The 22,221-nt window shown below is 42.5% G+C and overlaps 1 protein-coding gene across 4 annotated transcripts in view; it reads right to left on the bottom strand.

The window, feature by feature from the left end:
- Window positions 1-20,384, bottom strand: part of TNIK (TRAF2 and NCK interacting kinase) — a 406,336-nt gene extending 385,952 nt beyond the window's left edge. The window contains exon 1 of one of the 4 annotated variants that reach the window (XM_082393876.1): window positions 19,967-20,384. In XM_082393876.1, coding sequence (XP_082250002.1) covers window positions 19,967-20,023 — 57 coding nt within the window. In that variant the 5' untranslated portion in view covers window positions 20,024-20,384. The remainder of the gene's footprint in view (window positions 1-19,966) is intronic. The other 3 variants (XM_082393877.1, XM_082393878.1, XM_082393879.1) reach the window with 3 other exon arrangements.
- Window positions 20,385-22,221: the final 1,837 nt, after the last annotated feature.

Raw genomic sequence — 22,221 nt, 5'->3', positions numbered from 1 at the left:
CTGGTCCCGGAAGATCCCACATGCCACGGAGCAACTAAGTCCGTGCACCACAACTACTGAGCCTGCGCTCTAGAGCCCGTGAGCCACAACGACTGAGCCTGCATGCCACAACTACTGAAGCCCGTGGGCCTAGAGCCCGTGCACCACAATGAAGAGTAGCCCCCGCTCGCCGCAACTAGAGAAAGCCCGCAGCAACGAAGACCCAACGCAGCCAATAAATAAACAAATTAATTAATTAATTTAAAAAAAATCACAGAGTTGATGGAGCAAAGATGGGGGTGGGGGGTTCCCAAGCAGAAGAAGCCACGGCCTACACTCTTCCATCTTTTCAACTGGACTGTAGCTCTTGTGTCCACCACTGTGTCCAGGGCCATGGCATTGCTCCTATCTCCTAGTGGGTGTTTAATAAATGAACAAGAGGTCTAAATCAGCTAGCAACTAGCAACTGCGCTCTGTTATAGTTTCTTAGAATGCAGACCACACACATCTGAATTATGGGAGGGCCACAGAGGTACAGATCTGTGGGCCCCCGGCTTAACTACTGAACTAGAACCTGCAAATGAAAATCCCTCTAATGGGTCTCACGCATTCCTATAGACTGAGCTGCAGCAGTGAACTTCAAACTTCTGGTCCTGGTACCCTGTAAGAAATACATTCTACAGTTCTACATTGTGACCAAATACACACATATACAATACAGTACATGCACAGTAATATCTGTCTACTCCATTCTAATAATTTTTTTTCCAAAGCTGACTGTAACCCATTGAAGTGACTCCACAACTCATTACAATTTGAAAATCACTGGGTTAGTGTGTAGAGAGGGAGTGGTGACCGCTGATATTGTAAAGAAGTGAGGAATGGTCAGATCATAGAAGGCCTTCCTAAATTAAAGAGTTTGGCCTTGGGCTGTAAGTCATGAGAAATCATTTCATTGAGAATTAGATATGAGGAAAAACAAAACCTAGGTCCTGTCTTTGTAGAGATTACAGTCTCCCCTGGGGGAGGGGTGGGGAGACAAATTACCTGTCAACAGTCGGGACTGGATGAGAAGTCAGGCAGAGGGACAGCACAGGGACGAGGCGCAGCCCGAAACGTTTTGAAAGTCGTTCAGTACGGAACGGTTTCAGACAGGAATACAGTAGTCCCCACTTCTCCACAGTTTCAGTTTCTGTGGTTTCAGTTACCTGTGGTCTACCGTAGTCTGAAAATATCAAATGGAACAATCCAGAAATAAACAATTCATACGTTTTCAATTGTGCACCCGTGATGAAATCTCGCCGTCCTGCTTCATCTTGCCGAGGCCTGAATCATCCCTTTGAACAGTGTATCTGCCCCTTAGTCACTTGGTAGCCACCTCTTTATCAAATCAACTGTCACATTATCACAGTGTTTGTGTTCAAGTTACCCTTTCTACTTAATAATGGCCCCATAATGCAAGATTAGCCATGGTGGTCATTCACATTTGCCAAAGAGAAGCCATAAAGTGCTTCCTTTAAGTGAGAAGGTGAAAGTCCTCAACTTAATAAGGAAAGAAAAAAAATTGCATGCAGAGGTTGCTAAGATCTATGGTAAGAACAAATCTTCTACCTGTGAAACTGTGAAGAAGGAAAAAGAAATTCATACTAGTTTTGCTGTTGCACCTCAGACTGCAAAAGTTATGGCCATAGTGTGTGATAAGTGCTGAGTTGAGATGGAAAAGGCATTAAATTTCTACAAGATATTTTGAGAGGGAGACCGCATTCGCATAATTTTTATTTCAGTATATTGTTATAATTGTTCTATTTTATTATGACTTATTTTTTTCTTTCTTTTTTTTAAAATTTATTTATTTATTTATTTATTTTTAGCTGCGTTGGGTCTTCGTTGTTGCGCGCGGGCTTTCTTTAGTTGCAGCGAGCAGGGGCTACTCTTCATAGCGGTGCACGGGTTTCTCATTGAGGTGGCTTCTCTTGTTGCGGACCATGGACTCTAGGCACGTGGGCTTCAGTAGTTGTGGCACGCGGGCTCAGTAGCTGTGGCTCGTGGGCTTAGTTGCTCTACGGCATGTGGGATCTTCCCAGACCAGGGCTCAAACCTGTGTCCCCTGCATTGGCAGGCAGATTCTTAACCACTGTGCCACCAGGGAAGTCCCCAGGTGCCTTCTTAAAAACCATTACAACCCAAGCTACACCTTCAAAACAAACATGTTATGGCCAACACGAATCCCTGGCAGAGGCCTTCCAATACCCCTTCTGCAGGTTCAACCCATTAGGTTCAAAATATAGATGATTTTTTTTTAATTGAGTATAGTTAATTAAAGATGTTGTGTTAGTTTCAAGTGTACAGCAAAGTGATTCAGTTACACACACACACGTATATATGCTTATTTAAAAATTAACAGCAGCAGCTACCCTTTTTTTTTTTTTTTGGAAGATTTTTAATCACAGTTTCAATTTCATTACTTGTGATTGGTCTGTTCATATTTTCTATTTCTTCCTGGTTCAGTCTTGGAAGGTCATACCTTTCTAAGAATTTGTCCATTTCTTCCAGGTTGTCCATTTCATTGGCATAGAGTTGCTTATAGTAGTCTCTTAGGATGCTTTGTATTTCTGCGGTGTCTGTTGTAACTTCTCCTTTTTCATTTCTAATTTTATTGATTTCAGTCCTCTCCCTCTTTTTCTTGATGAGTCTGGCTAAAGGTTTATCAATTTTGTTTATCTTCTCAAAGAACCAGCTTTTAGTTTTATTGATCTTTGCTATTGTTTTCTTTGTTTCTATTTCATTTATTTCTGCTCTGATCTTTATGATTTCTTTCCTGCTACTAACTTTGGGTTTTGTTTGTTCTTCTTTCTCTAGTTCCTTTAGGTGTAAGGTTAGATTGTTTATTTGAGATTTTTCTTGTTTCTTGAGGTAGGATTGTGTTGCTATAAACTTCCCTCCTAGAACTGCTTTTGCTGCATCCCGTAGGATTTGGATTGTTGTGTTTTCATTGCCATTTGTCTCTAGGTATTTTTGGATTTCCTCTTTGATTTCTTCAGTGATCTCTTGGTTATTTAATAACGTATTGTTTAGCCTCCATGTGTTTGTGTTTTTTACGTTTTTCTCCCTGTAATTGATTTCTAATCTCATCACATTGTGGTGGGAAAAGATGCTTGATATGATTTCAATTTTCTTAAATTTACTGAGGCTTGATTTGTGACCCAAGATGTGATCTGTCCTGGAAAATGTTCCGTGCGCACTTGAGAAGAAAGTGTAATCTGCTGTTTTTGGATGGAATGTCCTATAAATATCAATTAAACCTAGCTGGTCTATTGTGTCATTTAAATCTTGTGTTTCCTTATTAATTTTCTGTCTGGATGATCTGTCCATTGGTGTAAGGGAGGTGTTAAAGTCCCCCACTATTATTGTGTTACTGTCGATTTCCTCTTTTATAGCTGTTCGCAGTTGCCTTATGTATTGAGGTGATCCTATGTTGGGTGCATATATAATTGTTATATCTTCTTCTTGGATTGATCCCTTGATCATTATGTAGTGTCCTTCCTTGTCTCTTGTAACATTCTTTATTTTAAAGTCTATTTTATCTGCTATGAGTATTGCTACTCCAGCTTTCTTTTGATTTCCATTTGCATGAAATATCTTTTTCCATCCCCTCACTTTCAGTCTGCTTGTGTCCCTAGGTCTGAAGTGCGTCTCTTGTAGACAGCATATATATAGGTCTTGTTTTTGTATCCATTCAGCAAGCCTGTGTCCTTTGGTTGGAGCATTTAATCCATTCACGTTTAAGGTAATTATCGATATGTATGTTCCTATTACTATTTTCTTAATTGTTTTGGGTTTGTTTTTGTAGGTCTTTTCTTCTCTTGTGTTTCCCACTTAGAGAAGTTCCTTTAGCATTTGTTGTAGAGCTGGTTCGGTGGTGCTGAATTCTCTTAGCTTTTGCTTGTCTGTAAAGCTTTTGATTTCTCTGTCGAATCTGAATGAGATCCGGTAGAGTAATCTTGGTTGTAAGTTCTTCCCTTTCATCATTTTAAATGTATTGTGCCCCTCTCTTCTGGCTTGTAGAGTTTCTGCTGAGAAATCAGCTGTTAACCTTATGGGAGTTCCCTTGTATGTTATTTGTCGTTTTCCCTTGTTGCTTTTAATAATTTTTCTTTTGTCTTTAATTTTTGTCAGTTTGATTACTATGTGTCTTGGCGTGTTTCTCCTTGGGTTTATTCTGTATGGGACTCTCTGCACTTCCTGGACTTGGGTGGCTATTTCTTTTCCCATGTTAGGGAACTTTTCGACCATAATCTTTTCAAATATTTTCTCGGGTCCTTTCTCTCTCTCTTCTCCTTCTGTGACCCCTATAATGTGAATGTTGTTGCGTTTAATGATGTCCCAGAGGTCTCTTAGGCTCTCTTCATTTCTTTTCATTCTTTTTTTTTTATTCTGTTCTGTGGCAGTGAATTCCACCATTCTGTCTTTCAGGTCACTTATCCCTTCTTCTGCCTCAGTTATTCTGCTATTGATTCCTTCTAGTGTATTTTTCATTTCAGTTATTGTATTGTTCATCTGTTTGTTTGTTCCTTAATTCTTCTAGGTGTTTGTTCTTTAATTCTTCTAGGTCTTTGTTAAACATTTCTTGCATCTTCTTGATCTTTGCCTCCATTCTTTTTCCAGGATGAGGTCCTGGATCATCTTCACTATCATTATTCTGAATTCTTTTTCTGGAAGGTTGCCTATCTCCACTTCATTTAGTTGTTTTTCTGGGGTTTCACCTTGTTCCTTCACCTGGTACAAAGTCCTCTGCCTTTGCATTTTGTCTATCTTTCTGTGAATGTGGTTTTCCTTCCACATGCTGCAGAACTGTAGTTCTTCTTGCTTCTGCTGTCTGCCCTCTGGTGGGTGAGACTATCTAAGAGGCTTGTGCAAGCTTCCTGATGGGAGGGACTGGTGGTGGGTAGAGCTGGGTGTTGCTCTGGTGGGCAGAGCTCAGTAAAACTTTAATCCGCTTGACTGCTGATGGGTGGGGCTGGGTTTCCTCCCTGTTGGTTGTTTGGCCTGAGGTGACCCAGCACTGGAGCCTACCCCAGCTGTTTGGTGGGGCTAACAGTGGACTCTGGGAGGGATCACACCAAGAAGTACTTCCCAGAACTTCTGCTGCCAGTGTCCTTGTCCCCATGGGGAGCCACAGCCACCCCCCGCCTCTGCAGGAGACCCTCCAACACTAGCAGGTAGGTCTGGTTCAGTCTCCTATGGGGTCACTGCTCCTTCACCTGGGTCCCAGTGCGCACACTACTTTGTGTGTGCCCTCCAAGGGTGGAGTCTCTGTTTCCCCCAGTCCTGTCGAAGTCCTGCAATCAAATCCCACTAGCCTTCAAAGTCTGATTCTCTAGGAATCCCTCCTTCCATTACTGGGTCCCCCAGGTTGGGAACCCTGATGTGGGGCTCAGAACCTTCACTCCAGTGGGTGGACTTCTGTGGTATAAGTGTTCTACAGTTTGTGAGTCACCCACCCAGCAGTTATGGGATTTGATTTTATTGTGACTGCGTCCCTCCTACCGTCTCATTGTGGCTTCACCTTTGTCTTTGGATGTGGGGTATCTTTTCTGGTGAGTTCCAGTGTCTTCCTGTCGATGATTGTTCAGCAGTTAGTTGTGATTCCAGTGTTCTCGCAAGAGGGAGTGAGTGCACGTCCTTCTACTCCACCATCTTGAACCAATCTCTCACTTTGAGCCTATTATGACTTATCGTAGTTAATCTCTTATATGCCTAATTTATAAATTAAACTTGTCATAGGTAGGTGTGTATAGGCAAAAAGATAGTATACATAGGGTTCGGTACTACCTGCTGTTTCAAGCATCCACTGGGGGTCCTGGAATGTATCCCCCATGGATAAGAGAGAACTACTGTAGTTACCCTAGTCCTGGCTCCAAAGTCCTCCTTTCTTTGGAAGGAGAGATAAGTTATCTGGGCCTCATCCACTTTATCTTGAAGGAAATTATTACAGTAACAATTATAAAGTTCTAGAAGGGATGACATGAAGGTAAGTAGAAAGCAGAAGATAAGACCAGAGTCCCCATCCCTCAAGGTACTGAAGAGAAGGCCTTCCTAGAAATACCAGAGTAACCAGACTGGGGAATTTGCCCTCATAGTGTATGGAGCTGGTCCAACTATGAAGTAATGTCTCAGGCATATTACATTTTAACAGCTTTATTGAGGTATAATTCACTCATGTTACCACCATCCAATTTTAGAACATATTCTGTTTCTTCAAAAAGATCCCACATGCCCATTTGCAATCACTCCCCGCTTTCTTCTCCAGCCCTAACCAACCAGTAATCTACTTTCTGTCTCTATAGATTTACCTTTTCTGGGCATTTCATGTAAATGGAATTATACAGTATATGATCTTTTGTGTCTGGCTTCTTTCACATCCATGTTGTAGCATGAAGCAATACTTCATTCCTTCTTGCTGCTCAAGAGTATTCCATCATCTTTCACCACATTTTGTTTACCTCTTCATCAGTTGCTAGACATTTGGGTTATTTCTACTTTTTGGCTATTATGAATAATGCTGCTATGTACAATTTTTTTTGCCTGGACATATGTTTTCATTTCTCTTGGGTGGATATTCAGAAGTGGAATTGCTAGGTCATATAATAAATTTATGTTTAACTTTTTCAGGAACAGCCAAACTGTTTTCCAACGTGGCTTAACCATTTTACATTCCCACCAGCAACATATGAGCATTCTAGTTTATCCACATTCTCAAGTATATTCTAAAATGCAGATTCACATTTATTACAGCATGAAGCAGAGCCTGAATAAGGTTGGAACTAGCATTTCTGTGAACTGGGGAGTTCCTGTGGCCTTGTAATTTATTCACATTCCAAATTTCACTGAAATTTAGAAAAGAAATTATCAGAGATGTTCTTTTGAAACATGCTTGAAATCATTTAGTATCAAAACTCAATACCAAAAAAAACTATATAGACCTAATCATAGAACATTTGACAAAAATATTTGTCAAAGGAGAGTTATCAAGAACCATGACAAATGAGAATGTGTTTCCCACACTAAACAGAGTTTCCCAGGGGACAAAATCTTAACTGTGAATCCTACAAACTAGCAGAAACTTGCAGAAGGCAGCAATCACAGCCAGGAACCCGAAAGAAAGTCAGGGAACTATTCCTTTAAATCTGATGCAACTTGCATTATATCAGGTGATGAGCTGCAAAGATGAGACCCTGCTTCCAGAAAAGAAAAGAAGCAGACCTGGCCTAAAGGGAACACAGAAGAGTCACAGGAATGCCCCTGCTGCTTTGAAAACCTCAGGTACCTCTTACAAACATACTGTACTCACAAATTAAAAGAGGGGGTGGGCACCCAGAGGACTGGCAAGAGCTTTGGTTCAGAGACCACAGAGGGACACCAAACGCTTTCCACACACACTTTTCCTAACTAGAAAACAACCCCCACCCCCACCCCCTGTCTGGGGCTTGGATCTCTGTCTCTCTAACATTTTACTTAAAGTGTCATATAAATTTCACTGAATGTGTACAATCTCCTCTCTTCACCTACAGGTTTCCTCCTTTGGAGGAACCCTTTTTGTTCCTAGAGATGAAGACCTAGGAGGACCTATGCTAATTACCCGTTAGCACTCTTTCTGGTGCAATCAGCTAAGTGGAGGTTTAGGTACCCAGCTGGTCAGGTTCCAGGAGATTTCCCCTGCTAATTTTCAGTCATTCAGGAAAACAAAGGAGTAACTAAGATTGGGTTACCATGATTTTAAAGAAACCCTGCTCCTCCTTCCCTTCCCCCTGCCAAGATGTGTAGACTTCTGTATTTCACACTTTTACATCTGTTCTTCTCCAAAAATAAAAGCTGTTTATATTCAAGAAATGCTGACTACAATACCAGCATGAGTTACATCTTTGAAACACTCACAGAGAGAACATACATATTGTTCCCACCAAACAGCATGTGCAGTTTCTTCCCAGAGCAGCACCTGGGAATAAAACTGCAGGAGAGCTCAGCAGTGCTTTTATTTATTTGTTTGCACAGAAAGAAAACTGTATTCTCTCTGACGGGTGCTAGAGTTACCAGTTAAAGAAAACAGAAGAGGGGGTAGCCTTTTAGGAACAGCTAACACTTGGCTTTGACCTTATGAAACATAAGACTACCCAGTCTCTGGCCTCTAAGAGAGTCTTAAGGGTTCAAATAGAAAACCACAGCATTCCCAAACTCAAAGGACACTTTCAACCGTGCAAATGGCTGCAAAGAAGCCATTTCAAATTCGTAGTCTCCCCAGAACCTAAGATACCACCAGTACTAGAAACAAAACTGTCCCAAACTTGGTCCCAGACAGAACACCTTGAATAATGCAATTAATTCACTCCCCCATCTAAAGAGTAACTAACATTTCTGATTTAAATGCTGCACATTTTAATAATATTAAAACCTCTCCTGAGAAAGTTGGATATGTCCCCCTAATTGTCAATACTGCAAAAAACATAATCATCTTCAACCAGATATTTTTTATATCCAGTCTACCAATTATTATCTAATCATATCTTTTTCCTTTAAAATAGATGTTCCAAGAGGGGTCTTTGAATTCAATTTTTCAAAAGCATCTTCCCCAGCAGTGAGGATGAAATAAAATGTTGATACATGCTCATTATCAAGTTGTGTACAAAGCTGCCTTAACAACCTTAATCGTCGTCAACCTTCCCCCAAATAAAAACACATGCAATATAAGCAGTGTGTTTATCTGAGAACTGTAGATTAAATAACAACATAGGGCATCTTTGTGGCTAGGTCAGAGATGTTTAGGGATTGTTGTTACAAAGAATGTCTGTGGAATTTCTCTGTAAGGAAATCCTCTAACCTGCTGTCTAGATTCCAAACGCCCATTCCATTTTCCAAGTCTCAAAAAATAAACAACCCAAAGATTTCAGACTGCAAACAAAAGAAGGGATGAAAGAGTGTGTGAATACAATTCTTTTTTTCAGCTTCTAGGCAAAAGTCAGCACCTCCTGGGACTTTAAACTGAATCCCTACAGATCCATAGGGAAAAACAGGAAATTAACACCAGAAGGATGCATCTTCTTGATCATGGAGATGGGGCTTTTTCTGGCCTCTGAATAAACTTGCTAATAAAAAAAAGGCAATGCAAAGAAAAGTCCAGGATTATCAGCTGAAATGGTATCAGGTGATACTCAATACCATTTCAAGTATTCCCCTTTCTTACAAACAATTCATACTCATAAAATACTAGTGTGAAGTTTTAAAGTCCATATTCTTAAAAGTATGTGCCTCCCACAATTTGAAGCCATAAGCCTTAAGAAAAAGTTCCAGTTACCTTATATAAATCACTATTTCCTACTCTGCAACAGTGTCAGGCAAACTCAAACTTCTATGGATATATTCTGTGTTTTTTCAAAGCAACCTGCATTTAGTAAATCATTTGTATGATTTCTTTAACATATACTTCTCCCATTTACTAGGCACTAAGATCCATGAGGACAGCGTTCACGTGCGTCTTCATCATCATATCCTCCGCATCTAGAACAATGCTAGGTACACAGCAGACGCTCAATAAATATTTGTTGAATGAATGAATGAACCAACATGAAAGAAACAAGAAGAAAGAAAACTGTCTTTTAAACATTTAGGCCAGTGGTTCTTAAACTCTAAAGTGCATCAGAATTACCTGGAAGGCTTCTTAATGCACAGGCTGCTGGGTCCCATCCCCACAGTTTCTGATTCAGTAGGTCAGAGAGGCAGGACCTAAGAGATGATCTTGAAGCTGCTGAAACGAGGATCTCACTTTGAGAACCACTGTTTAAGCAATTAACCTGTCAACCAGCTCTTAGAAAATCACAATGCACAGGATCACATTTACTGAGAATCAACCAGCCGCAGAATCCTCTTCTATCTACTGGATAAGCCACGCTAGTCCTTGCTCCAAACACTCTCAAAATTGCCAACACAGGATGTACATGCAAGAGGACAATACACAGTCACATGCCCAAAACAGCAAGAAATCATTACTATGGTGAGACTAAAGACGTTTCATTTCTCCAGTGCGTTTCTTTATGATGTATCCTACTGCGCAGTTTAATGTATTTTTCTCAGACAGAAATTACTAAACCACAATGCATAGCCATTCTCCCTCTCACTACCCCACTTCATTTCACTTACTAACGGGAGTTTCATCTGAGGCCAGGGCACAAAATGTGGTGAAGGAGCCCATTTTAAAGCTTATTTACATTATTGATATTTTAGTGTCTGTAAGGACCAAAGCCATGATCAACACTCAGTCCTTAATGGTCAGAAATCAAGCAGAGGCATTGATAAGGTGCAGATATAATCTAAACTTGCCATCAGGCTGAACAAAAGGATGTACACAAACAATCCAACAGAATCCCAAGCTCTAACTCTCCAATTATTGCATAGGTTTTTAAAGCATTAACTTCAAATGCATACTTTTCTCATGACCCTGTTCTGGATTTAAGTGCATTTATATCCAGATTATAATCAGAAAGCGTATTTAATTAGATATTGTTTGCAAGTACTTTGAGATATAAAGTGCTCTATAAATGCTAAATGTTATTATTTAAATACAGTTTGCAATTACTGCATACAACCTATTCCACCCGCCACACTGCTATAATTTGATTACAGGAAGCCCAAAAAAAAAAAAAAAAAAACCACCTAGAAGTAGAAATGATGAAACCATGTGCATGTGAAGCTCAGATTTTTACCCTAGGTATAAATAATTCATAGGCATTTTAAATGGAGGGTTAGGTTGTAAAATCTAGTGAGGTCAAGGCAGCTGGCCTCCACAAGACTGAAAACCACAAAGTTATGCTGATGTTATAAGTTTCTTACTTATAAACCAGGTGGAAAGTAGACTGTGGTCAAAAACACCGGGCTCTTTACTCTTTTGGCTGCCAGCTCCATCTTCCATTTTCTCCATTCTAATCTTAAAATATCTATATCTGTCTGAAAAAAAGTGTAACTCCAGATTTTGATTTTAATAATTATCTGGCAGATAAAAGCTTGAGAATGGCTCCTGTTCTAACACGTCTCCCCATCTTGCTATCTTCTGTGATAATCGCAAACTCAGTGGTCTTCAATTCTTAAAAAATGGAAACCTTTGAGCCTGATTCCACATGCCTTCCAAACACACTTGTTGGATACTTCTCCAAAGAGAATGGCAGATTAAACATAAACATACCTTATATACAATGTAAAAGGAAATCACTGCTAATCGCAAAACGTATTTTATGCTTTCAGGTTTTTAGACAAGAAAAAGAACAATTACCATGTTCTAAGCTGACCTTGGTTATTTAAAAAACAAAATCACAAGGGAAGAAATATTTTGGAAATAACACTTAAAACACAACTATGCTCATCAAAGAGATCTTGTGCCCCAAACGGAAGTCTTCTGGGAAATCTGTGAACCCAGGGAGATAATACATCAGATAATTCTGATGTCATGACAAGGTCCGTGAGTCAAATACTGGCCATGTGAGTTACTATGGGCACTGGCTTTGGGGTAGGTCAATCGTAAGTTCGGCCATTTAGAAGCTTTACGACCTTTGGTAAATTAATTGATTTTTCCAAGCCTCATGCATTCATCTGTACACTTACCTCACAGGAAATTGGGAGATAATTTAACAATGTCAAGAGCCTTAAATCATTTATAACTTTCACTGTAAATTGCACTTCTAAGAAGTTATTCTAAGGAAACAGAGATGTATACAAAGACTTATGTATAAGGATAAATAATGTAAAATGTATAAAAATAATGTGTACAAAGACATATATAAGGATGTTTGATTACCAAAGCGCTATTTGCATGAGTTGAAAAGTTGGAAATAGCCAAAAGTTTCATCAATAGGAATTGGTTAAATATATTATGATGCATCCCCACAGTAAAATGCTAAGTGGTCCTTAAAACATATGATTAGAAATTTGAACACTGACTGAATGAAGAAATTAAAAATTACATTTTTTTAGGCATGATTATGGTATTGTGGTTATGTGATTTTTAAGATTGTTCATCTTTTAGAAATACTGAAATATTTACAAGTGAAAAGATATGATGCTTCAAAATAATATGGGAGAGGAAGAGGATGGGGGTGTAGATAAAATAAGATTGGGTACAAGTGGATAATTGTTAATTTGGGGGCTCATTACACTATCTGTCTACTTTTTAAAATAGTTTTATTTAGATTTAATTGACATTCCATAAATTCACCCTTTTGAAGTATACAAGTGATTTTTAGTATATGCACGGAGTTGAGCGACCATCACCACGACCAGGACACTGGCAGTCTCTTCCTGCTCCCCCTCTCCTCCAGCTCCAGCAACCCCTCATCTACTTTCTGTCTCTATGGATTTGCCTATTCTGGACATTATATAACATGTGGCCTTTTGTGTCTGACTTCTTTCACTTAGCATAATGTTCATCCATGTTATAGCGTGTGTCAACACTTCATTTCATCACTGAATAATATGCCATCTTATGAATATAATGCATTTTGTTCATTCATTCATCAACTGATGGATGTTTAGGTTGTTTCCCCTCTTTGGCTATTATGAATAATGCTACTAAAAATATTGGTGTACAAGTTTTTGTGTGGATATATGTTTTCAAGTCTCTTTGGTATATACCTGGGACTGGAATTGCTGGGGCACATGGTAACTGTCTAGTTAACACTTTAAGGAGCTGCCAACCTGTTTTCCTAAGTGGCTGCACCATTTTACATTCCCACCAGCGATGTAGGAGCATTCCAGTAATCATTCTACTTTTACGTAAGTTTTAAGCTCCCCACGATAAAGAATTTTTAAAAATTTTGCCATAGAAAAACATTAATAGTATGCAAAATGGCTGATTATTAAGTTGTTTTGAAAAGGTTGTAGATAATAGATACAACATAATCTTAATTTTTAAAACCATCCATTTAGCTATGTGTAGAAAAAACTACTAAGCCATATACCAAAATATATATGTGGTTATCATTGGGAATCATGAATTCTTTTTGTTTTTTCTCCATTTTCCAAGTTTTCTGCAATGATCATGCATTGCTTTTATAATGAGAACAACAAAAAGCTTTTTTTAATTTAAACATACTTTTAACAATTCAGCAGTCTTTGCTCCCATTCCCAACCTACATTTTCCGGATCCTGGAGCCCCAGAGGTCATCCTGGTGGGATTCCTAAGAAAATCAAAAATACACATTGCCTTCATGAAGCTTGCTGTCTAGTAGTAAATATAATCCAAGACAGAAAATTCTGAGGTCTAAAAAAAAAGTTATGAGATCAGTTCGGAGAGGATTTACAAGTGAGAGGGCTAATTTCTCTCTGAAAGGATCAGGGCAAATTTGGTGGAAAAGGTGGCATTGGAATGCTGAGTGCTGGGGTAGTAGGTACAGAAAAAGAGAATAAGGTAGGTCACCCCCTAAAGAGCATCCCTGGGGAGAAGGAAGCTGTTCCCTATGGCAGGTGAGGAGGAATGGTCGTTAACTGCAGGGCATGGTGCGGGGCCCCGCTGAATTTTAACTGGTCTTGAAGTAAAGAGTTTAGTCTTTGTTCTGTAGACTGTGAGGAGTCGGGGAAGACCGTGAATTAAAAATACCCAGACTGGGGCTTCCCTGGTGGCGCAGTGGTTGAGAATCCGCCTGCCAATGCAGGGGACACGGGTTCGAGCCCTGGTCTGGGAAGATTCCACATGCCGTAGAGCAACTGGGCCCATGAGCCACAATTACTGAGCCTGCGCGTCTGGAGCCTGTGCCCCGCAACGGGAGAGGCCGCGATAGTGAGAGGCCCGCGCACCACGATGAAGAGTGGCCCCCGCTCGCCGCAACTGGAGAAAGTCCTCGCACAGAAATGAAGACCCAACACAGCCAAAAATAAATTAATTAATTAATTTAAAAAAAAAAATACCCAGACTGAAACTGTGCTTTAGGAAGACTAACGTGGCTGCAGTACACAAGGGAAACTGGCCAGGAGAAGGCTGGTGGTAGAAACATAGTGCTGCCCAGCAGGAGGACTGGAGACAAGGGGACCCAGGCAATAGATATCAAGGAAAGATGTTTAAGGTTGGGGTAAAATAAAATGTGTTTTGAGAATTTCCAGGCACCCCCTTGAGATAACTAGAGGCAGCCTCGGCATGTAAAAAAAGTGGAGAGAGAATCATCTTTCTCTAGAGGGAAATAAGCTTCCAACCAGAATGGAAGAAATTATAAGCAGAACTCATCCAACATTTTCTATTTAAGTCCTCCCTCTCTCTCCGCTAGGAACCTTATATTTCTATGTGCAGGGTAACATTTCTTTCAAAACTATCACCCAGATTTTCTTGGAATTCTCAGCAAGCTGCTAGTTCAGGCCCTCTTCTCACAGAGCTACTCCCCCCCCCCCCACAGAAATGGAAGAACCGATTGAACATGAAAGCATCTTTCAGACACAAGTTATCCCAAATTCTATGAGAAACGCAGACTCAGACTGATTCTGCTCAGCTGGGCAGGGCTGCCATGATTCGATCACAGTAGCTCAAAGCTGTGTGGGCTTTAGAACCACTATCACTGAAAGAAGGAATGGCGTAGAACAAGAAGGGCACGGAAGATTAATTCCAGGGCAGACAGAGACACAGAAGGAAGAAAGGGCCAACCAGCAGGACTCAAAATTACGAGATTTCAAAGAGCCTTACTGATAAGGGGGGAAAATGTGATATACCCATAAAGGAAAAGTGTTCGGTATTCTTTCATCAACAAAATATTCCACGACCTCCTAAGTCAATAATTTGGCAAACAGCAAACCATGACTTATATTAGCTTTTGTACAAAGATTACTCCAGTTAATAATGAATACTGAAAATGATTACACATATTTCTCTGATGTTCTGGTAACTACCACTACACCCTATTTTATCATGAGGCAACGTCATGGCAAAGAAAACACCTGTTTAATATCTCTAAAAAACAGCACATGTATCTAATTAAAACACTGTTATGCTATTATCATTTTAAGATACCATTATCTTAGCAATTCATGCAACTTTACTGAATTCTCATTTAAGACCAAATTTAATTAATTGCTCTGGGGTAATGAATTACTAATGTTTCAAGATTTCTTGAAGCCCATGAGACCTCTGACCAGAAGGTTTTAAATACTGGACTAGTAGTGTATCATTTCAGGCACCCACTCCCTGCCCCACCTCACACACACACAAACTTTGAAAAGGCACAGGCACAATAAATGTGTTTTTATTTGCATCATGGTTAATCCATAAAGAGGAGAAAAAGTCTTAAAAAAAAGAAAAGAAAAAGTTTTTAATGAATAATGCTGATACTTGATACTGGTTTAGAAATATGCTAATCTCCAAAAAGCTTCCGGGCTGAACTCACCTCGAGCAAAGGTCAACCCAGGCCATCAGAGGGTCAGACAGAGACCATGAGAGGTCAACATAAGGCCATACTGATACATTCAAAGGAAAAAGTACTATTAAAAAGATGCACGACCTTCTGACATCTTTTTCTCAGGATCATTTTCTGTTACACACAATCATTGGGATCAAATGTTGGTGGAATCAAGTTTCCCATAAAATTCTATTCAGTCATGGAATAGCATATCTGTGTAGTGCTTTACAGTTTTCAAAGCACTGCCATAAATACTTATTGATTTTTGAAACCTGTGTATGAGGAAGGCAAGCAGTTGTGATCATTCCCATTTTTGAGTTAATTATGGACAAAGGACTGATCCAAAGTCACAGAATTAATAAGACATGGACACAGAACCCAGTGCTCAGTCCACTCCATTAACTCATTCATTTATTCAACTAACTGGGACTATGGACTCAGAGATGAACGAGACCTAGCCTCTGGCCCCAAAGAGCCCACAGTTTAGCGAGCAGGTAGAAAGAAAACCCCATACCATTTATAATACAAACGTAAAAAGCGTAGCAGGAAGAATGCATGCAAGTCTTCCAGATGAGGTCAATTTTTAAACCTAGGTTTCAATGGAGAAAGAAATATCTAGGCCCAGCAGGGAGTGAGGGGTAGAGGGAGAAAGACAAGCAGAGGTCATCCAATTCTGTTCAAATAGAAAAGTGAGTGTGAGTCCTGGCAGAAACTTAAGAGTATGAAGTCAGCAGCGGCCAATCTTGGCCTTGACTGCCTTCCTCTGTGGGCCAAGCTAAGGACAGCCATGGTGCTCAGATTCAGATGTATGCTAATCTCCAAAAAGCTTTCTGGGCTGACCTCACCTCCTATGCAATAAAGCATACTGGTGGTACATCTCATTTCTTTTAATACTGTCATATCTTGAAGGAAGAATGACTCAAGCCCTGCATCTGAATGAGTAGATTGTTTTCTATAGCCTATGTATGTATACACACATTTCATACACCCACATGGATAGTTTATATCCGTAAAGCTATGTAGAATAAAAGTATCCACATAGATGATACAAAACATACATAGAACTCTATAAACCTTGCATGCAGAGACATCTGAATAATGTGTATGTCTAGACCAACCCCTTGAGATATGTTTAGATGGAAAAGGGTTACGGAGAGAGAGGTTACCATGCAGGACAACCATCTGTCCTAGATGATTCAGACAGTCATTTGCCTGCAGAGGAGGAATTGAAGGGGTTGGACAAGATGAATTCCAAAGATACTTTAAAGCTCCATGGTTTAATGTTTTATGAGCTTACCTGCATAAAGCAGTTTCTCTATTTTTGCTAAATAAAATTCCATGACCCTGGTGAAATAATTCCTCTCTGCCATTTTTTTTGTGCTCAGGCAGAAAATGTATTATTGATATCTGATTTAGCCACAGACAATGTGACTTAGAGCACTGAATGAGAAGTCAGGAAACCTATATCCTCTCCCCAAACCACCCTTCTCCTCTTCCCTACTCACCCCACCTCCAAGCAGGGAGGGGGCTGTGTGACCTTGGGCAATAGACTTGACCTCTCTGGGCTACAGCTTCCCACGTATTAAATGAAAGGAGTGGCTAAGTGTTCTACAATTCTCTTCCAGCTCTAAATCTATGAAATCATTCCTCTCCCTCAAGACTTAGTTTATCTCCACAGCTCTAAAAATCAGGACTAATAAAACTGGATTCAGATCACCTCTTTTCTAACCATCCTCTCTTTTCTTACTTTTTAAAACCATCCAAGTCTTGCATAATTTAAGTGATCAGTGCTTCCCTGGTTGTTCTGGTTTAAATTATGCATTGTTGCTATTTGGGGAAAATTTAGACTGGGTCCAGTCTGGGATCACTGGCTGAGAACAATAAGCCCCCAAAGTGAGAAAGGATAAAGGCCTCTCCAGACAGGATCTGCTTTTAATGCATTGAGCACAGAGTTTACAAAAAGGGCATTGATTGTGTAAAGAGCCACCAAAACAGCAAGGGACTGGTAAGGCTGCAGTAAATTATCCTAGATGCCACTGACCTTGGCTGCATTTCAGGGGTCAGGCATTCCCCAGGAAGTTCTCAGCAGGCAGGCTTTCCTGAGGGTTTAGGAACAAATGAGACCTCTCACCTGCATGAGCCCATCTCTCTTAATCTGGGAAAACAGAAAAAGATCATCTGCCCTCTGATTTGTGGGGATTACCTCTGTGGCCTTTGGACTCAGCTCCAGGCCTGCACAACTCACCCACGACAAGACTGGTCGCAGACCCCTGACCTCCGGGAGGCAATTGTCCCCACACCTGCACTTAAGTCATCCTGCTAGCAGTTCCCCATCTCCTGGGCTAGCTGGAAGCTGTAGCCCTCCCTCTTTCCACACCTCCTGCAGGCAGAAATACAGTGGCAAAGCACTAAAGCCCAAGCCACAAAGAGCAATTTCAGTGAATTGTGCAAAGATATCTTTTCAAAATACTGATCTCCCGAGCGCAGATCTCCCAGGTGTGAATCGAACTCCAGGTCGGCCGAGGAGCCCTTGTGGTTGCTCATAAGCTTGCAAGCTCTGGGTATCTCTGAAAACCTTCCCCAGGAAAAAGCCCACAAGGGACACCTCCAGACCAAGCCCAATTTACAATCGTATCAGAGCGCTATCCATTAAAGAAGCGACGTTGAGATTCCGGCTCAGGGAAATCGCAAGACTTGCCCATTGTTCAGACTCCCATCCCCCCGCCCCGTCCTCCTCCCCAGCTTTGCCACTTTCCTCTACCCTGAAGTCTGGACCATCCATCCACCTGATTAACCCGCTGGCAGAAACTCCCAGCACAGAAAGTAGGGCAAATGAACACACACAGTCTGTAAAGCAGGAAGCCACAGACTTGGCCAAAGCACCCACCCCATTACCAACCTCCACCCCCAGCTGCCCAGGGGGCAGCGGGTTCTGAATGTGGCCTTTCGGCGCCAAGGAAATAGCTTACTGTAATAACGCATGAATGAGCTTTTGCTAACCAACTATCAAAAAAAGCCATTTCAAATGGCATCTCTGCTCCTTCTCAGCCCCTTGGCTGCCTCCCAGAAACCTCACCTCTGAGATGGAAGGATTAAGGAGAAGGGGGGGAGGAGTTAAAAAGAGGAGGGTAGGTCAGGAGAGAGAGGATTAACGAGACTAAAGAAAAAGTACCACTTTGACCATAAAGGTAGTTCTTTAAAATAACAGTGGAGAAGAAGGCAATGTCAAGGCAAGTACTGAAGATTCAGGTATACAACCCCAAGATTTAGCATCTAACAATGTATTCTTCAGGAGGGCGTGTGAACTTCCAAGCTTCACCCATCCTGCCTGTCTCTGTGTTGAGAGCTACCATCAATTCGGTCTCACCGACCCTCCCTGCCTCATGTATATACAATCGCTTTTTTTAAAATTTATTTTTAGTTCAAGAGAGGAAAAAGCCGTGCTAAGATTGGTAGCCCATCCTTCTCAGACCCCCGCTGCTGCTGCCACCCACACCCCTCCCCCCGCTTCCAGGCAGGCAGCATCTAATTAACATCGCAAGAAAGCTCTGCCCCCTTCCCCGAAGGAGTGTGTTGGGCTTGGGGGGTGGGGAGGCGTCGAGGCTGCACTAGGATTCCTGGTATTTCGATCTCAAAACAACAGCAAAATGGATTCTATATCAGTGATGTCTTAGTCAATACAATGAAACGGCGTCTGAGGCAATTCACGTGAGGGTAAATGCAAACCAGGGGGTCTGGAGGGGGGTGGGGGTAGGTGCTTTACAAAGGACTAGCCACAGACACAGAGAAAACACACACACACGCACGCACACACACTCACACTCCCAGGAGTTCCGGTCTGATTGGGGAAAATCAGAGAACACATCCCTTTCACCTGCTTAAGTTCAGCCATAAAACTGAAATGTCACAGCCACAAAGTCAGAAAGCACAGGCAGGGCTGAGTTAAAACGATAAATAAAGGTGAGCGGCAGACCTGCGTTTAAGAGAGCGCTGAGAGGGAGTCGGGGCGCCGACGGCAGAAAAGGGGGGGAAGGGGAGGCAGTTGCCAGCTACAAGACCAGCATAGCAATAGCTGCCCCCTTGGAGCGGCAGGTTCGGCTTCGCGGGGACAGCCAGGCTCACAATGTCATCTAGCAGGTAGCTAGAAAACGTGAGGGACCAGTGCCTTCATTCGCGCTGTTGTTATTCTTTTTGCAGAAAGGGACAGTGGGGTCTAGAGCCTTGGCACTAGACGACTACCCGGGGCTTGTGTACACACACACGCATGCACACACACACGAGCCTTTCATTTTAATGCTCTTACACCGGTCTACGATGAAACTGGTATAAGCTCCACGAGTTCTCAGGGGAGCTCTGGCTGCCACCAAAGGAGGACACGTACCGCACAGCCCCTGCTCTGGGTGCTTAGCCAAGAGCACCTCAGCAACCCCCGAATCTAAACGAGAATCCAGGTTCCCTCGCGTCGCATTCGCCCGCCTCTGCCCACCAGCCCGAGCCCCAGTTCCACGCACCGAGCCCATTCACCCTGACCCAAAACACTGGAAAGAAATCAGAAAACATATTCCGCTCACCCTCAAAGCCGAGAGATCGATTTCATCCAGGCTGCGAGCCGGCGAGTCGCTCGCCATGTCGACTTCTTCGCGGGAGAAATGGACCAAAACCACCCCGAAGATTCCCCGTTGAAAATTCCACCTCGGTCTATTTCACTCGCGTCCTCATGCGGGTGTCGCGCCAGAGGCCCGGGGCCCAGCCTCCCCCGCCCACCCCGGCCCCACAGCGCCTGATCGCGATCCTCCGCGCGTCAGTCCGCCGGCTCTGGGAGCCCAGCCTCTGCGCGGATCTCCAAGCCCGGAGTCGCGGTGCGTGTGGGCTGCGCGCCCTGAGCAGCTAAGGGCGCTGGGGCTGCGTGGGTGTATTTAAATGGGACATGCTTCTTTGCTTGTGCGTGGATGGCGGCTGCACTGGCTGTTATAATGAGACACATCAACTCCTCCACTCAGCTGGGGGGGGGTGGGGGTGGAGAACCACACAGAACTGTCTATCACCGCTTCCTGGGAGGAGTAAAGGGGGCGGGGGGGAAGAGGCGGAGGAGGCGTGGTCTCCTACTGGGGAGAGGCCGCGCTTCCTGACCCGGTCCCTCTGCACCAACGTGGATGGGGGAGGGGCGCGCACCCTTTCAGCCCAGGTTTTGCGGGCTAATCGGGCTGGATTTAAAGAGCTGTTCCTGAACCTTGCCGTGCTTATCGTAGGGACAAGGCGACTTTATTTTTGTGTGTCCAATTCGTGCGCTGCAGCAAAATGGCCCTTCAGTCGCATTTTGAGGGGTTCTCGGCAGGGTTCAAATGCTCCAACGTTGAAAAAAAATCCGGAGGGAAAAAGGAAAAGAGCGACGCCCTCCCTCCCCCATTAATTATTTGTGGGGCTGGAGTAGCGCGGGCTGCTGCAACCGGTGCATATAAGGACTTGTGTGCAAGGAAGGGGGTCCGCCTCCAGCCGCGGAACGAATGGGGGAGAAGCGCACTCGCGCCGGGCGCCCAGACCCCCGCTTCGGCAATTTGCAACTGCCGCTGGGTCGGGTCCTCCTGCGGCCCCCGGGACCCCGCATGGCAGTTCTCGAGGGCCGGTGACTCGCCGCCTCCGGGCTGGGAAGGTTTGCGAAAAGCGGGAAAGCTGGGAGCTCTGAGCTCCCTCTTGGTCTCGCCACACCCAGGACCTACCCGTACCGCAATTCCCCCACGGAAACGACCGAATTGAAACGAGGATTGTTCTCTGGGTGCAATGGCTTGAATGCTTCAGGTAATTCGGAAGGCAATACTGGGTAAGGCAGCACACGCCGCCTCAGGACCCTGCATCGTCCTTTCTGGCTGACCTACCCAGATTGATAGAGAAAGTTTGGCTGGCGGATAAGATGTAACCCAGAAGATGTACGGCGTGAGAGAGATTTCACTCCACCCGCATTCTCATTTATAGGCTGTACGTTTACAGTGGTAAACCTGACATTCTGTAATCTGGAGTGTCAAGTCACTTCCCCCAACCTCCTCGCACAGCCCTTCCTGTCCGGCCTTGGCCACGCGAAATACATAGGATGAAACGCTAAAATTGAACTGTTCTCCCAATACAGCAGTAGCTTCGAAAGCATTATCTGCACCTCTGTTAAGATGAGAATTTTCTTCTGGCCAAGTGTCGTGAGGGTTTTTTAGTCGTGTGGTATGAATATCAGCTTCAGAACAATGCTTTTGAATGAATGAACAGAACCCAATGTAGTTAGTTCTTCAGGACAGCAGACGTTAGAAGACTTTCAAACAGCATTCGGTATGCGGTCTGCTGTTTTTGTTAATAATATTGTATTTATTTATATGCATCGTGCATCATGAAACTTGAAAATTGTTCCAACATCTCAGTGGCCATAACAGTTTAGGAGCTTTTGCCATTAAAACGTCAAACGTTTAAATGTGTCATATTCAAAACATTTGATTTGATCTCACATTTTCTTATAAAATCATCCAGCTCGAGGTAGTAACTAAGCCACCAAGTAATGTCGAAATGACGTAAAAACCTATCATTTCTCATCGCCCTTATTTTTCCTTTCTCTGTGCCTTTTTTACCCTTAATCTAGATGACAAGTTAATGTATTGTCTCAGTATTGAAAGAAAATAATTGAGATCAGGTATTGATATCTATGAACAGAACTATTTTTAAAACTCCAAGCATATGAAATATGAGGTAAACATTTTTTTCAAGGGGAACCTTCATTTTATACCCCCAATTTTATTTGAAACATCACAAATAGGTCATTTCTTTTAGCGTTAATCAGCTGTTCAGGACA

This window comes from Balaenoptera borealis (genome assembly GCF_965194805.1).
Source record: "Balaenoptera borealis genome assembly, chromosome: 5".
Lineage (NCBI taxonomy): Eukaryota > Metazoa > Chordata > Mammalia > Artiodactyla > Balaenopteridae > Balaenoptera > Balaenoptera borealis.
This window is presented reverse-complemented; position numbering and strand designations above follow the sequence as displayed.